General features: G+C 42.6%; 1 protein-coding gene across 6 annotated transcripts in view; it reads right to left on the reverse strand.

Moving 5' to 3' along the window:
* The window catches only part of fmn2b (formin 2b), a 479,083-nt gene that overhangs the window by 313,073 nt on the left and 148,316 nt on the right, over nucleotides 1–17,694 (reverse strand). For 5 of the 6 annotated variants that reach the window (XM_059648647.1, XM_048536693.2, XM_059648646.1 and 2 more), the window contains one exon: nucleotides 5,770–5,914. The exons of the other annotated variant lie outside the window; for it this stretch is intronic. In XM_059648647.1, the coding sequence (XP_059504630.1) occupies nucleotides 5,770–5,914 (145 nt within the window). The remainder of the gene's footprint in view (nucleotides 1–5,769; nucleotides 5,915–17,694) is intronic. 6 annotated transcript variants of the gene reach the window in all.

A 17,694-nucleotide genomic window follows, 5' to 3' on the forward strand; every position in this document is an offset into this window, starting at 1 on the left:
CAGAGTTAATACCAGTAGCTGATATTAAAGGATTCCTGAATACCAGATATCCGAACAGACTAGACTACAGGCAACGAGGGGGGAGGGGGGAGGGGGGAGGGGTTTGGCATTTTAAAAATGTTCTTTTAAACATTGCTAAAGACAGACAACATCATCTTACTTTTGTTCAACCAGACCACCACACAAGAAACCAAACTTAGAAAGGGAACATCAATTTTTACAGCTCAAGAGTTGCGAAGTACTTAGAATTGCAAAGCAGAACACTAATGAAAGCATTTTTGCAGCATCCCATTTAGTTTGGGTTTAAAAACAAAAGACCGCTGGACTGGTTTGGATTATGTTCTGGCTGGGGAGTCTCACGAGAAACCTATAAAATTCCATGAGGATTAGACAAGGAGAACACAGAAAGGACGTTTCCAATGACTAGGGATTCCATTACCAGGGGTCATGGTCTAAGGATTTGGGCTGAGATAAGGAAAAATTTCTTCACCTGGAAAATGTAGTGACGCAGTGGAATTCCCTGCCACAGAAGCAGCGGCAGTTAAAAAGTTGAATGTTTTCAAGGAGGTCTCAGACGTAGGTCTTAAGGCTAAAGGAATCAAAGGGTATAAGGTGAAAGTGGAAGCAGGGTGCCGAGTTGGATGATCAGCCATGATCACATTGAATGCAGAGAAGCTTGAAGAGCTGAATGGCTTACTTCTGCTCCTCATTTCAATATTTTGATAATTTCAGTGTGCTGCAAGGACAAGAACCACCTGATGATTATTGTGAAAAGGAGGAGATGTAGTGGGTGGATGAAATCTCCAAGAATAAGTCCAGGGTTGGCAACTCTACAGTTGAAAATATTCTTAAATTGTCATTCCAAATTAGGAGGCTCAACATCACAGGAGACACAAATAGTCATTCCATAAATTGCATGAACTAACTGGTGCGGTTATACCCTGCATCGGCAGAGAAACACAGAGAAATGCACACTTAAATAATATTTTTCTTGGTTATTGTCAACAAGATTCATTCTGATGCAAGATTAGAGACCTGAAACATCACCTTTTTCGCCTTCCACAGATGCTGTCTAACCTGCTGGGTATTGCTAGCATTTTGTTTTTTTTTCAACCAACATAACTGCCTAAACAGGCAGTACCCTTTCGATTATTGAGGTGAAACCACCAACTAAACATGTTTAGGAGTATTCAATTGACAAAAGGGCACGGAGCCAAACAGTTCTTGATAAAAAGATAAAAAGGACATATTTAATGCAAATAGTTCTGAGGGTCCCTGACTTTGCTTCAAACTAGTAATCATACTGCTTCCACCTTCAGCAAAGTTCTCATTTGAGTGTCTTCTGGAAATCTCTTCCCAACACAAAGAACAGATGAATTTCTAAAATCGTAGGGCACAGTCTATAGAATTACAGTCATCTGTTTCAAAGCGGCAGATTGTTTCCAATTTCAACCACTCAAGACCACCCTTCACTCCATCCAACTTAATTTCAAAATACTTTTGAATCTCTGCACCAACAGGAGCAGTCACACAATTTCCTAAAACGGGAAAGATGATAGTCTTCTTTTCTATTCATGGCTGGTCTTTCACTTCCAAGTAAACCATTTGACAATTTTAACAAGTTTGCCATTTCCATTTCTTCTCTCGCCCAGACTTTCATCCCTTCCATCTATCTGAGTGCTTGCCAACTCACATGGTTCTTGCCCTCTGTTTCCACCATCGTCAGTCATTTTCTCAAGCTCCCTGTTACGCAAGGGTCACGAGAGGAAAGGGAAGGTTGGACTTGATGTTGACAACCTTTTCACATTTCACACTGTCAAGTGATTATAGGTCACAACTAAAAGTCATCCCAAAAGACACTGGGCTTATCTTTCGAATTGACTTTCGTGTTAATAAATGAGGCAATAATCAAGCAAAACTAAAATTTAAATTGAATGCATGCGTGAGTCAAAATGCTAAACAGTATAAAGTAGTAATCAGCTTTGTGTAAAAAAAAGTGTGACAAGTCAGATTGTGTACAGGTTGATAAGAAGTGGGGAGGATTTCAAATCTCTGCATGACTCAATTCAAGGCAACACAAAAGAATAATTTTTGCCTTGCTTACTATCAAACAAAGCAAAGCATGTCAGAGGTGGTCACATTTGTTTCACGTCATGAAAGAGATGAGCATAATTTCAAGGTCGGTTGAACATTTTGCTTCTTGGTCAATATTTACCTGCAGAAACAAACAAGCAATCTTCAAGTAATTTACACCAGTATCTAGGGATAATTTTAAACATTGTCAATAATGATGTATAGACAAGTATAATCTGATGCATTAAAATTCCAACATGAAATAGCGTATACATTTGAACTCAGTGTAATACTGGAATGATCATACAATTAAATGCTCAAATGGAACAATTTGTCTAGCCACCTCATATTTCTATGAAAATAGTATACTTGCCTCTTCTGCTTACTACAAACAGCCAAGAATTAAACGATTACTCATACAATTCCAGAGCCTCTGGCTCCATTGTTCAACCCAGGATTCCATTTTGGAGTATTAATTCACTCAAATGTATGAGTACATCTTTCTTTATATGGTCTTCCGAACTGGCACTCACATGAGTTTACGAGAATCATCTCAACTATCTGTTTCTTTGACCTCATTATGGAACATGCATAAAGACTTAAATCCTGTTCACCAAATAAATCTACAATTTCCAAAATCTAGGGTTGGGAGAGAGAAAGAAGGAGAGAAGAATTCCTCCTACTGGCATATGTCGTATCAAAGTATGATATTTGCCTTCCACAGAGATGCTTCTCCCTTACTTGAGCTTTCCTCAAAGTTACAAAACAGCTTGAGTGACAGCTTCACCATCAATGCTCTTCTGTCTCAGGAAGATACAGTAGTCTTCCATGCATATGTGAAGGGCTGCTTTTAAAAACAGAAAGAAGTTGTTCAGCAAGTATGAACTTCAACAGCTGCCCACGAAAAGACAGTGGTGAACTACTTCCATGAACCTCTGCGATCCATCTGGCATAGGGACACACCCACGGGTGCAAGAGAGGGAATTCCAGGATAGTCACATTCAGTACGAAACAGAATCTTGTCCAGCCTCATCTCCAAGCTACTATGACACCATTTGCTATGTGGTGAATTTTTTTTTTAAAACTTCAAGTGTTTGATCAATTCTGTGGAGAGGTCTGATGTTGAAACTGCGTGTCCTTTTTAGCTCCTTGGTCACTTCATCTACATCACCTACCCTTCCAAAAACCAATAAGAATCCATGGAAGAAAAAAAAAGAAATTTGGGAAACAATTCTTAGTATATAATGCAATTTGAGAGCCACCTATTCAATTTAGCAGCTACTAGTACAATATACTTTTATATGCCACAATTAGAAACATTTTGAACTATACTGTAACATCAGTCTCAAAAAAAACCTGTTAGAGAAGCAAAGGGGATGCTGAAGGAATGAATCAAGATCACATCTCAAACTTAGTTTCCATTTTCTATTGTTACATTCACCTAAATCAGAAGATTTTCCATTAAAGAAGGGGAAGTGTGCAAGCCTAAGGGCCCCACTTTCACAGACAGGTGAAACAAAGATACCAACTGACCACGAAAGAAAGCTGCCTGTAAAGGTCTACGGTATAGGCCTATTGTATAGGCCTGCCCCTTTCTACACGCTAGCTCTACCCTTGCTCTGAGTTAATAGGTTCTTCAGGAGTTCAACAACTTTGGTGACGTTAAAACATAGTAACCAGACTGAGGTGTTTTCAGACAGCGAATCAGTGAAATCAATTTTTCACAACATTAAATAAGTAACTAGAATATACTCAAGGGATTGGGTAGAAGTCGAAATGTTACACTATCAAAATATTTGAAAAATATCTACTTTTCAAGGGGAAATAACATTCTCACAAACTTGATTTTCCACAGGGAAACTAAGGTTGTTCATTAGTAACTATCAGTACTGAAAATCCAGAGCACCTCTCTTAACAATATTAAAATGCCTTTACAGCAAAACAGATTTTCAAGAGTTGAGAATTTTACTGGTTTGCAGACGTGCAGATGGATGGGGGATTGGGAATGGCACAACAGCACTCTCAATGGAAAGCGTAGAGCCGTTAAGAGAATCTCAAGACTTTCTATGTTTAACTGAGCACATGTGGACTCCATGAGTTGTCATCAGATGTCAGTGAGTCAGAGTCACACAGTGCGGAAACAGGCCCTTCGGTCCAACTAGTCCGTGCCAAACATGATCCCAAACTAAACTAGTCCCACCTGTCTACTCCTGACACATATCCCTCCAAACCCTTCCTATTCATGTATCAATCCAAATGGCTTTCAAACATTGTAATTGTACGCACATCCACCACATCCTCACCAAATTCATTTCACATGCAAACCACTATAAAAAAAAAATCTGACCTCATGTCTTTTTTAAAATCTCTCCTCTCATCTTCCAACGTGTCCCTTAGTCTTGAAGTTCACAATCCTAAGGGAAATACAACTACCAATAACTCCATCTGTATCCCTCATTATCTTAAAATCTTCAATCAGGTCACCTCTCAACCTTCTAAGCTCTAGTCAACAAAATCTAGCTTTCCTTTAAATATCAAACCTTCCCTACCTGGCAACATCCTTCTGAACCCTCTGCAGCTTGATGATAACATCCTCTTGTCTAACAGGGCGACCAGAATTGGACACCGTATTCCAGAAGAATCCTCACCAACATCTGTACAACCACATGACTTCCTAACTCCGACAGTCAAAAGGACTGAACAATGAAGGCAAGCGTGCCAAACGCCTTGTTAGCCACTCTGTCTTTATGTAACACAAAGTTCAAAAGAATTATGTACATGAACTCCTTTAAGCTATTTGTCTTGTTGGAAAAGGATCTATATTGTTGATAGTCACTATTGAACATCCTCACTCTCCTGAGGGAAATCAAATTTGCAAAGTGTTATTTATCTATGAAAAAGTACATGTTCCACAATGTGCCCCAAAGCCCTACCATTAATTGTATAAGCCCTAACGTTGTTTCTGTACGGAAGTGTAACATACCTCATGTATCCAGATTGAACTTCATCTTCCATTTCTCAGCTCATTGACCCATTTGATCAAGATCCCTTTGTAATCTTAGAAAACCTTCTTCACGGTCTACTATGCTGCCAATTTTGGTGTCATTCCCAAACCTACTAACCTTGCCTTCTATATTCTTACCCACATCATTTACATAAAATGACAAAAAAAAAGAGAATCCAGAAACGATCCCTGTGGAACACCGCTGGTGACAGGCCTCCAGTCCAAAAAGCTACCCGCCACCACTTTCCATCTCCTGCCGGTAAGCCAATTATGTATCCAACTTGCACACTCACTCTGAATCCCATCTGACCTGATTTTAGTATTTAATCTACCATGTGGAACATTGTCAAAAGCTTCAATACAATCTAAATAAACACCATCTATTGCTCTGCTGTCATCAGTCTGAGCCATGACAGTGAAGACTGACATATTCAAAATTTTGTGTTGCTTCAGATACATCAACACTAGAATACTGGAAATCTCAAAAATGGGAGAAAAACAGGGTGACCAGCCAATGTCTGAAAGGGAAAAACGCAACATTTGACTGTGCTCATTCCTCACAGCTTCTCAAAAAAAATGGCCTGCCATGCATATCTAATCCAAGATTATTTGTTCTCGGAAAAGAAAGACAATATTTAATATTGTACTGTACATGAGATCACTAAGATTTTTGCAGTGTAGAAGATCATTACCTGTTTGGTTTTTGTTTTGCTGTAGGCATCTAAAATTGGCTTCTTCCTCTCCTTGACAGCTGATTTTGAAAAGTAATTTTCCAGTTCCTGGGTATTAATGGAAGGCTCTTCTAATGCTGCCCAAATTGGCAATGTTTCCGTTTCCCTATAGAAAAAGAAACATTTGCTTTAGGTCATCAATGTTCTTAAAATCAAAAAGCATTTTTATTTAAAAACAATGCAAGTGCTGACTTGCAAATTATCTAAGCAATTATATCATTCCAGGCACTCACCAACAGTTGAGGGGATTGCTTCCTTTCTCAGCATAATCTAGGCAAAGAAGCTGTGCAAACGTACAATGTAATGGGAGACCTGCAATTGCCATTTCACTAATCAATTAAAAAAAACTCAAGTTAAAAATTTTCTTAAAGTGTTTCCAGCAGACACCTGCAGATTAAACTCTAGTAATCCTCCAGTCATTACGTTATGCCTTAAAATCGAATAGACCACAGATGTTGAACATGCTACCTAACAAAATAAAAAAGCTACTTCCAAAACAGCAGCAGTTGGGACATACTGTCAGGAATGAAGTAATTAGCTATTTAGCATTTCACTACTTTTTGGAAAAAAAAACAGCAACATTTGAATTAAGCTCACCAAACTGAATTCGGTATTCTAAAAAACTTTTTACAATTAAATCAACTACACAATTCAGCAAAATATTTTTATATGTATTCAATTTGGATAAAACTTAATGTAAAGCAACATAGCTAGACAGCAAAAAAATTTGAGAACTCTGGAGCTGAAATGGCAGCTGCTAGTAAGTCTGCAGCTTAAAGCATTGTGGATCAGTACTTCATTTTTGACCCTCCTGCTCAAATTCCCAATACCGCAAGTTTACAAAACTGTCCGGATTTTTGCCAACATATATTATGGAGAAAACAGCATCAGTCCATTACATCTGTGCTGGATCTTTGATGATGCTTTCCCCATTAAGGAATTATTGAAACAACAATGATGATGATGATTATTATGTATAGGCTTTACCTTCAGCTAATCCAGCAATGGTGTGCTGGGATCAACAATTTCAACCACTTTTCATCGTGTCAGGTCTAATCCCAAACAGGAAAGGAGAGATTTTTTCCTCAGCCCAAACATCACTAACTCTCAATCAAAACTTAGGACAGTGTCCTAGGCCCATCCATCTTCAGCTATCATCTTCCCTCTAAGATCTGAGGTGGGGATTCTTGCTGAGGATTACGCAAATGTGCCTGAACATTGTGTAACTGAAGCAGTCATGTCCAAATACAGCAACATCTGGACACACTCTGATTTAGAAGGTAAGTAGCAAGTAACATGTAACATTCATGTCACAAATGCTAGGATGTGACAACCCCCAAAAGAGAGGATCAAATCAATCATCGCCACACACCATTCAATGCTATTACCACCACTAAATGTTCCACTATCAACTTCCCCGACACTATCACTGATGAGAAACTGAACTGGATCAGCTTTATAAATGCAGCGGTTCCAAGAGCAGATCAGAAACAGGAAATTTTGTGTCAAGTTCTAGTGCCCTAAAACCTGTCCAGTGCAGCAGTGCAATGGTATGCTCTCCACTCCTTTTGATGTTTGCAACTCAATTCCATTTGATAATGATTAATCAATTTTGTGTAGCATTAGTCTGACCCCAGTGGCAGGACTGTGACCCAGTTCTGAGTGTCACACTGTTGAAAGATTGTGAGAAAGATTGGAGAAAGTGCAGAGGAGACTGATACAAAGAACAAAGAAATTTACAGCACGGATACGGGCCATTCAGCCCTCCAACCCTGAGCCGATCCCGATCCTCTAAGCCAGTCATCTATTTTTCATGGATCTGTAGCCCTCTGCTATCATTCATGCATCTGTCTAGATACATCTTAAATGATGCTACTGTGCCCGCCCCTACCACCTCAGCTGGCGACATGTTCCAGGCACTCAACATGTAAAGAACTTTCCATGCACATCTCCCTTAAACATTTCCCCTTTCACCTTGTAATCGAGTTCTCCCCCCCCGCCCCCGCCACTCTGGGAAAAGAACCAAGGAGGGGAGGGAACAGAACCACGTGGAGGTACTGGAGATGGCAGCAAAGGCAACAGGCTAAGCAGTGCTCCGGGGCTCCTGGGCCTGTCTGCTCCTCGGGACCAGGCCAGCCACGTCCTTCTTTCTCCTTTTCTGTCTCATCTTTTTCCCCCCCCTACTTTTCAGCAGCAACGACTAAAGGTGGCAGTGTGGGGCAGCTGGCAACGACAGCAGCAACAAGGACCGGCTGCATGGTGGCAGGAGCAGGCTGGATTGTTTGGGTGGGAGGGGGTTAACCCCTGACAGAGGGTGAGCTCAGTGTGGCTAGGCATTTAAGGACCATGGTGTTGAACAGCTGTGTTTGCTTGTTGTACTTTTTGGTAAAAAAGCACTGACAAATTTATCCTTCTTCAAAAAAAAACAATGTTGCTCTCATTTTTCTGCTTCGTACCCAAGATGGCACCGTAACTGGCCTCTTGTAAACCTTTCACTGTTCAGGTTCACTGTCACATGTACTCATTATTCAATCAACCAGGAGAAAGCAGCACACTCGATTAGTGCTTCAAATACGTTTAACGTTCACTCCACCATAATCACCAAAACAGTGTGGAACATCTACAAACCGCAACAACTCACCAAGGTTCCTTTGAAAACACTTCCAATATCTAAGGCCTCTCTAAAACTGCGTGTGCGTGTGTGTACACATCAAAAGGGAAAGGAAGTGTTCAAGAAAGCAGTTCCCCTCCTTTTCGGAGATTTTCTAATATCAACCTGCTCAGAGATATTACACACCGCTTGAAGCTCGGGCCCCTGGCTCAAAAGGCAGGGACAGCACCACTGTGCCACAAGTTGCCTTGGATCGGATCTTTGCAGGGGCAATTAGGAACGAGCAGAGTTGGCCTAGCCAGAGACGTCCATACCCAATAATAATTAAAATTCTCCTGCTCATTCTCCAAAACATGCATTTTTAATCCTTCTGTATTCACTCAATTATCTTTTGAGCATTACTATTCAAATCTACTTCTGCCACACTTATGCTACCTCCAATTCTTTTCCTAAGCTCAGCTATAGAATCGGTATATTCTGAATAGCGACACTGCTGCCCTGGTATTGCGACTGTCAGCTTTGATTAAATGACGTTTTGGGCCCTCTTTAATAAAAAGGTAAAACAAAGACAATCATGTGAACTGTTTTCATTTCTATGCAATAACATGCCTGTAGGACATGATGTGGGGGGAGGGGGTGGCGAGCATGGGGGCTGGAGAAGACTAATTGCGAGCAGGCTGCAAAATGTTTTTTGCTTTGTGGTATGAACAAACTCGTTTTATTTGTGGGCCAGTGTTCATTCGCTGGAATTTTATTCAGTGGGAAAGGGCTCCCCTGGCAAAAAAGATAGCAGCTCATTTGGTCTGGAAAGCTGGTAGCCCTCTTCAAAATGCCCGGCAAAACATAGGAAGCATTACGGTAGCAGAGGGAGACATGGCCGAGGCCAGACACCAACGCTCCGACACCACCTCCTACCGCCCCCTCGATCATGACCCCACACCCGAGCACCAAACCATCATCTCCAACACCATTCATGACCTCATCACCTCAGGAGACCTCCCACCCACAGCCTCCAACCCGGCACGGCCTGTTTCTATCTCCTTCCCAAAATCTACAAACCTGCCTGCCCTGGGTCGACCCATCGTCTCAGCCTGCTCCTGCCCCATCGAACTCCTGTCCACCTATCTGGACTCCATTTTCTCCCCTTTGGTCCAAGAACTCCCCACCTACGTCTGTGACACCACCCACGCCCTCCACCTACTCCAGGAGTTGCAATTCCCTGGCCCCCAACATCTCATCTTCACCGTGGACGTCCAGTCCCCATACACCTGCATTCCGCATGCAGATGGCCTCAAGGCCCTCCGCTTCTTCCTGTCCCGCAGGCCCGACCAGTCCCCCTCCACCGACACCCTCATCCGCCTAGCCGAACTCGTCCTCACCCTCAACAACTTCTCTTGACTCCTCCCACTTCCTACAGACTAATGGGGGGGCCATGGGCACCCGCACGGGCCCCAGTATGCCTGCCTCTTTGTAGGTTACGTGGAACAGTTCCTCTTCCGCACCTACACAGGCCCCAAACCCAACCTCTTCCTCCGGTACATTGATGACTGTATCGGCACCTCCTCTTGCTCCCCAGAGGAGCTCGAACAGTTCATCCACTTCACCAACACCTTCCACCCCAACCTTCAGTTCACCTGGGCCATCTCCAGCACATCCCTCACCTTCCTGGACCTCTCAGTCTCCATCTCAGGCAACCAGCTTGTAACTGATGTCCATTTCAAGCCCACCGACTCCCACAGCTACCTAGAATACACCTCCTCCCACCCACCCTCCTGCAAAAATTTCATCCCCTATTCCCAATTCCTCCGCCTCCGCCACATCTGCTCCCACAATAAGACATTCCACTCCCGCACATCCCAGATGTCCAAGTTCTTCAAAGACCGCAACTTTCCCCCCGACAGTGATCGAGAACGCCCTTGACCACGTCTCCCATATTTCCCGCAACACATCCCTCGCACCCCGCCCCCGCCACAACCGCCCCAAGAGGATCCCCCTCGTTGTCACACACCACCCTACCAACCTCCGGATACAACGCATCATTCGACACTTCCGCCATCTACAATCCGACCCCACCACCCAAGACATTTTTCCATCCCCACCCCTGTCTGCTTTCCGGAGAGACCACTCTCTCCATGACTCCCTTGTTCGCTCCACACTGCCCTCCAACCCCACCACACCCAGCACCTTCCCTGCAACCGCAGGAAATGCTACACTTGACCCCACACCTCCTCCCTCACCCCTATCCCAGGCCCCAAGATGACATTCCACATTAAGCAGAGGTTCACCTGCACATCTGCCAATGTGGTGTACTGCATCCACTGTACCTGGTGCGGCTTCCTCTACATTGGGGAAACCAAGCGGAGGCTTGGAGACCGCTTTGCAGAACACCTCCGCTCAGTTCGCAACAAACAACTGCACCTCCCAGTCGCAAACCATTTCCACACCCCTCCCATTCTTTAGATGACATGTCCATCATGGGCCTCCTGCAGTGCCACAATGATGCCACCCGAAGGTTGCAGGAACAGCAACTCATATTCCGCCTGGGAACCCTGCAGCCTAATGGTATCAATGTGGACTTCACCAGTTTCAAAATCTCCCCTTCCCCAACTGCATCCCTAAACCAGCCCAGTTCGTCCCCTCCCCCCACTGCACCACACAACCAGCCCAGCTCTTTTCTCTTCCACCCCCCCACCCACCCACTGCATCCCAAAACCAGTCCAACCTGTCTCTGCCTCCCTAACCGGTTCTTCTTCTCACCCATCCCTTCCTCCCACCCCAACCCACACCCCCATCTACCTACTAACCTCATCCCACCTCCTTGACCTGTCTGTCTTCCCTGGACTGACCTATCCCCTCCCTACCTATACTCTCTCCACCTATCTTCTTTACTCCCCATCTTCGGTCCGCCTCCCCCCTCTCCCTATTTATTCCAGTTCCCTCTCCCCATCCCCCTCTCTGATGAGAGGTCTAGGCCCGAAACGTCAGCTTTTGTGCTCCTGAGATGCTGCTTGGCCTGCTGTGTTCATCCAGCCTCACATTTTATTATCTTGAAGCAGTATGGTTCCTGTTTGAAGAGACAAATCCCACAGCAAAATAAAGATTCCAGAAGATTTGACCTGGACAGGCTGCAATGCAAAAATCAAAGAGGACCTTGTTGCAGATGGTCAGTGCAAGGATTCACCAAAAACTGCAGGAAATGTCTTTCGACAGTGACTCAAAAATAATAGAGCTCAGAGTAAAGGGAATGAGTGTGGGCCATTTCAGACAACAACTGCTGAGGGGGGACTGACAAATTAAACACCAATCAGGGCTTTTTACATCAAAAACAGGGAGTACAAACAGCAATGTGACAGCAACATTTGAAAAACAAACTTACAAGGCAAAATGTGAACTCCAAAGGATAAATTATGTAAACCAAATCAGAACCAAGCATTTCATAAAGTATAACACACTTGAAGACCAGTGCATCAGTCAAATGGTAATTTTCCAGATTCAACTCAATTTAACAATTTCACAACAATCTCAACCCTTCATCATTCCTTGACCCATGTTGGTTCTTGTCCTTTGCAGCTTTTGATCTTGATCTGGTTTTTCCTCATGCTTTCACACAGCAATTGTTCAGTATTCTGCTATTCACTCCTTTGTACCCATCTCATTTATTTATTTTTGTCCCATCACTTCTCCCTGTTTTTCTGCCCCACCATATCACTTATGAATCTCTTGACTTCCACCCCATCCTGACTCCAACCCTTGGATTTGTTTCTACATCCTCCCTGTTTAACATTCAAGTTGTTGCATTTTTTTTTAGAAAAAAAAAGGAAGAAAAGACCACACAATCTGAAATTTTAAACACTGCTCCTCTCCTAAAATGCTGCCAGGACCACTGAATATTTCCGAAGGTAGGAGTTCTGAAGGGTCACTGGACAAGAAACATTCACTCTGCTTTCTCTCCACAGATGCTGCCAGACCTGCTGATTCTTTTCCAGCAAAGTCCATTCTTATTGCTGCGGGATGTTTCCCATTTTTGCACGCCTTTCTTTCTGGTAGAGAAAGCAGTTTTTGATACTTTACATAAGAAGTGTGGCAGATGAATCTGCCATTGCAAGCACGCAACGTTAAGGCTTCAGTTACTAAACAGTAGCACTGCATTAATCACATTGCATGCATAAATTTTAAGTAGGGAAATGCTGTCTGTCTGACACCCTATGCATCAGTTTTCAAGCATGTTCTGGTTTGCAACTGCGACAATGATTACTGAATCTAATTCATACCACATCAGTGCTCATATGCTACATGATTTAATTTCCCTCTTTGCCTTTGTTACATTTCCAAATTAATTCAGTACTGTCTCTGATTAATGATGCAACAAGAGCACAATTCTCTTTGCAAACAGTCCACATTAATGACCCTCGAAAGCTACAATTCCTGACAAAATTCAGTGAGCAGAAGCCAATTAATGCAAACAGGGCTGCCTTTGAGTGCTACATATAAACAAGACCAAAACCTGGATCAAATGTGCCTGTGCTTTCTCACACATGACACTATCGAACAGTCCTCCAAAATATTATCCATGGTCTACACTCCATTCGGAATCCATTACGTTATTTAATGTTGAGCTACACACTTGTGAAATGTTATTGACTGAAGTGAAATAATGGGGAATTATTTTGGCGCACATTTTGTGGCAATACTGAGAACAAAAAACTTCCAGTGAATGTTGTTAATGCTGTAGTAAAATTGACAGTTTCTGAAGTCCACGTGAACACAAGATAGTAGGAAAATCCAGAAGATACCATCAACAATTCCACTGGAACCCAACTGCAATTATGGAACTAATAGGCAATTCAAGTCTTAGACTGTTATTCTTGCTACAAATCACTTGAACAGTTACCTCTGAGCTGGACATAACTGGATTTTTGGAGGCTTACCAACTTCATAATCTATTGAAAAATAGTTCTGGTGGCTCAAAGTTTTTTTTTGGCAGACTGTCAAATTTCTCCAAAATCATCGAAAGCTTTTAGACAAAAATCACTCACCACTATCTGAACGTTATTTCCAAGGGTTCCAGGAATAAGAAACTTCAGTTAGGATGATAGGTGGAAGAAGCTATAACTCTTCTCCTTTGGGAGAAGGCCACCATGAGAAGGTCTGATAGATATTTTCAAAATCACAAGCTGGCTGGATATAGTATATAGGGAGAAGCTGCTCAGGCTCAAAACACAAAAAATGTGTACTTGGAGTGTGCACACAATGGCGTTTCATTTATTCTCTCAAATCTTTCCTTGGATGCTGCATTGCCACATCTGGTGGGCACTATTTTAAAAACCTTCACAAATAGGGACTGAAAAATAATGTGTGTGTCTAGCACCTTTCAAATATCATAAAAATATCCCGAGACCTTTTACAAAATTAAACAAATTTAAATCGCTGTGTTACTCAGGCAGAAAACCAAAAAAAAAAATAGGATCAGGGAGATCTGAAAAAGTGCACCTTAAGATAAACAGAGGATTGGAGTCGGAAAGGAGGAACATCCAGCATTTACATCTTTGGCACAGATGACGCTAGGTCACTAATATTGCAGTGAGTAAAGTTGGGGTTGCACAAGCAGCCAGAACTGGACGACCATAGCTAGAGTACAACATTCAATCGAAGTGCTGGAAACCAGCAGAATTGTACAAAGCAGTCTACATACCTACTCAAATCTCAACATGCTCAATACAGATCTAAACCACAGGGAGGACATCCACACAAGTTTCAATCAGCATTACTATAAAAAGGGTATCAAACTACTTACAGGCAGGTTTGACTTATTTATTGCGGTTGCCTGTGTATTTCTACAAGTTTTGGCAAACTTTTCACTTTTGCCTAATATTGTCTTGTAGCTTACAGGTCTCAATCGTGCTGAAAAGGGTTTTTGAGGATACTCAAAAGACTTAAGCTGAAAGTAGGTGTTGCAAGTGATGGGTAGCGGATATCTGACACGGCATTTTTGATTAGGTACAGTGCTGATAATATACTTGAAGTGATGCCTACGGATATTCAAAAAGTATTTAATAAATATGCTCGTCAGCCAAGTTATGTCTGGATAAGAGACCACAATTGCATCAATACCAAGCTGGCAGACTGATAAGAATCAATATTGCTGAATGGTTGCTTTTGGAATGGAAATAAGTGGAGGCCCTCAGGAGGTCAGCAGTAGATCCACAGCTTTCCTTCTCCTGTATTAATGACTTGGACTCAGACAGAACAGTTTTGTAATGGTGTATTCAGCTGCATAGAGGATAACAATTTTCAGAGGGCTATGGATGACAAAAATGAAATCCAATACAGAGAAGGAGTGCTATACATTGGTTGGAAGACAAGAAGAAATGAAAAATGAAAGGATACACAATGTAAAAAAGTGGAGGGGGCAAGGCAGGAAAAAAAAAAAATGGTCATAGGCCAGTGGTGGGGAGTACACGTGCACACTTCAGCAAAGACAGCAAGGCAGGCAGAGTAAACTATTAAAAATGCATGCAGGATCTTGGCTTTCATAAAGAGACAGAAAATGAAAGTGAGGAAGAAATGCTGAACCTTCAGAAAGTATTCTAACTACATCAACTTTAGTGCAGTGCACTATTATAATTTCTGGGCATGGCAGTTCAGGAAGATGAAGAAGGCTTGCGAGGAGCTGCAAACAAGGTTTGGGAAAAATGACTCAAGGAGTGTGGGACTACAGCTGTATGGATAGATTGGAGAGCAACTTCGGCTGCTTCACGGACAAGGCTGAGTCTACATTTGATAGAGTTGTTCAAATTCACAAGGGGTTCAGACCTAGTACACAGAAACAAACTGTTCCCATTAGTGGAAGGTTCAAACCTTATTGAGTTCTTTGAGAAGGTGATCAAACAGGTGGATGAGGGTTAAACAGTCAATGTGGTGTTTATGGATTTCAGTAAAGCATTTGATAAGGTTCCCTACGGTAAGCTATTACAGAAAATATGGAGGCAAGGGATTGGGGGTGATTTAGCTGTTTGGATCAAAAATTGGCTAGCTGTAAGAAGACACAGCATGGTGGTTGATGGGAAAGGGTCATCCTGGAATTCAGTTACTAGTTGTGTATCGCAAGGATCCGTTTTGGGACTACTGCTGCTGGTCATTTTTATAAGTGACCCAGATGAGAGCGTAGAAGGATGAGTTAGTAAATTTGCAGAGGACACTAAGGTTGGAGGAGTTGTGGGTAGTGCAGAGAGATGTTGCACATTACAGAGGGACATAGATAAGCTGCAGAGCTGGGCTGAGAGGTGGCAAATGTAGTTTAATGCAGACAAGTGAGAGGTGATTCACTTTGGAAGGAGTAACAGGAATACAGAGTACTGGGCTAATGGTAAGATTCTTGATAGTGCGGATGAGCAGAGAGAACTCCGAGTCCAAGTGCATAGATCCCTTCAAGTTAACAACCCTATCAACCTGGGTAGCAAGGCAGCGTACGATGTGTTAGGTTTTATTGGTAGAGGGATTGAGTTTTGGAGCCATGAGGTCACGTTGCAGCGTACAAAACTCTGGTGCGGCCACACTTGGAGTATTGCGTACAGTTCTGGTCGCTATGTTATAGGAAGGATGCAGAAGCATTGGAAAGGGTGCAGAGAAGATTTACCAGGAGGTTGCTGGTATGGAGGGAAGGTCTTATGAGGAAAAGCTGAGGGACTTGAGGCTGTTTTCGTTAGAGAGAAGAAGGGTAAGAGATGACTTTGAAACATACAAGATGGTCAGAGGATTAGATAGGGTGGACAGTGAGAACCTTTTTCCTTGGATGGTGATGGCTAGCATGATGGGACATGGCTTTAAATTGAGGGGTGATAGATGTAGGACAGATGTCAGAGGTAGGTTCTTTACTCAGAGTAGCAAGGGCATGGAATGCCCTGCCTGCAACAGTAGTAGACTCACCAAGTTGAAGGGCATTTAAATGGTCATTGGACAAGCATGCAGATGATAATGGAATAGTGTAGGTTAGATGGGCTTCAGATTGGTTTCACAGGTCGGCGCAACATCGAGGGCCAGAGGGCCTGTACTGCGCTGTAATATTCTATGGTTCAAGAATGGTTTGAAGGCAAGTGAAGGAAACAATGGCAACAGGAAGATACATATACAGTCACAGAGCAAGTGGTTGGTAACTGGAATTCACTGCCCTAGAGCATGATGGAGGTTAGCTCAATTGTAGCTTTCAAAGTGAAATTAGATAATCAGCTGAAGAATATATTTTTGCAGCATTACATGGAAAAGGCCAGATGAACTGAACTGAACTTACTACATCACTCTCTTATAGGTCTCTCAGGTGCACAGCAGCCTAAATGGCCTCATTCCCCAGTGTAAGCATTCTACGTTTCAATAACCTTGGAGAATCATGAGGGTGCAGGTGCCTACAGAGGGGGGAGGAATCAGGCCGTGCAAGAAACTGAAAATACACAACTTTGAAAAGAAAAACAATGCATGATTAACTTGGGAGATATTATAAATAACAGTAATGGGGGAAAACTGAACTTGGTGGGAATTACGAATCAACAACTTTGGAAGAGTTAACTTGGTTAAGTTTATGAAAGTTACAAGTATGGAAGGTGATGAGGAGTATGAAGGAGTAAATAGAGTATAGAGGTAACAAAAAGCATGGAGTGTCTCTGCAAAAGAAACCAAAATACATGTATCATCTACATTCTTCCATCTCTAACAAATTAATAGAGTTGCAAGGTGCAACTTCAGAAAAGGTCAAACAATACCAAGCATTAAATGTGACATTAAGTTATTGGACTGCAGTGTGTGAAGAGACACATTTATATACACAATTTAGCATAAGGCCTTCCCGATGCAAATTGGTAGCAAGGAACATATACTAATCTTGCAGAGTTTTCTTTTAAATTTAAAAACTGCACAGACCTTAAAAAGAAAAAAGGCAAATTGCAGGATAAGTCACTCGTCTGAAGCATAGCCAGTTGAGAGAGACCCAACATCAAAGAAAGTAAAATCTGTATAAAACCAGAGGAACCTACATGACTGGACTGATAATTGATTATACTTTAATACTGTAGTCCAGTGGCACATGCCATCAGGCTTTGGTTGAATTTAATGGGAGGATGATGCCATGGGGCAGGACAGTGGCTCAGTGGTTAGCACCGTTGCTTCACAGCAGCCTAGGCCCGGGTTCGATTCCACCCTCGGGCGACTGTCTGCACGGGTTTCGTCCAGGGGCTCTGGTTTCCTCCCACAGCCCACAGATTATGCAGGTTAGGTGGATTGGCCAT

Source organism: Stegostoma tigrinum, chromosome 9 (assembly GCF_030684315.1).
Source record: "Stegostoma tigrinum isolate sSteTig4 chromosome 9, sSteTig4.hap1, whole genome shotgun sequence".
NCBI lineage: Eukaryota > Metazoa > Chordata > Chondrichthyes > Orectolobiformes > Stegostomatidae > Stegostoma > Stegostoma tigrinum.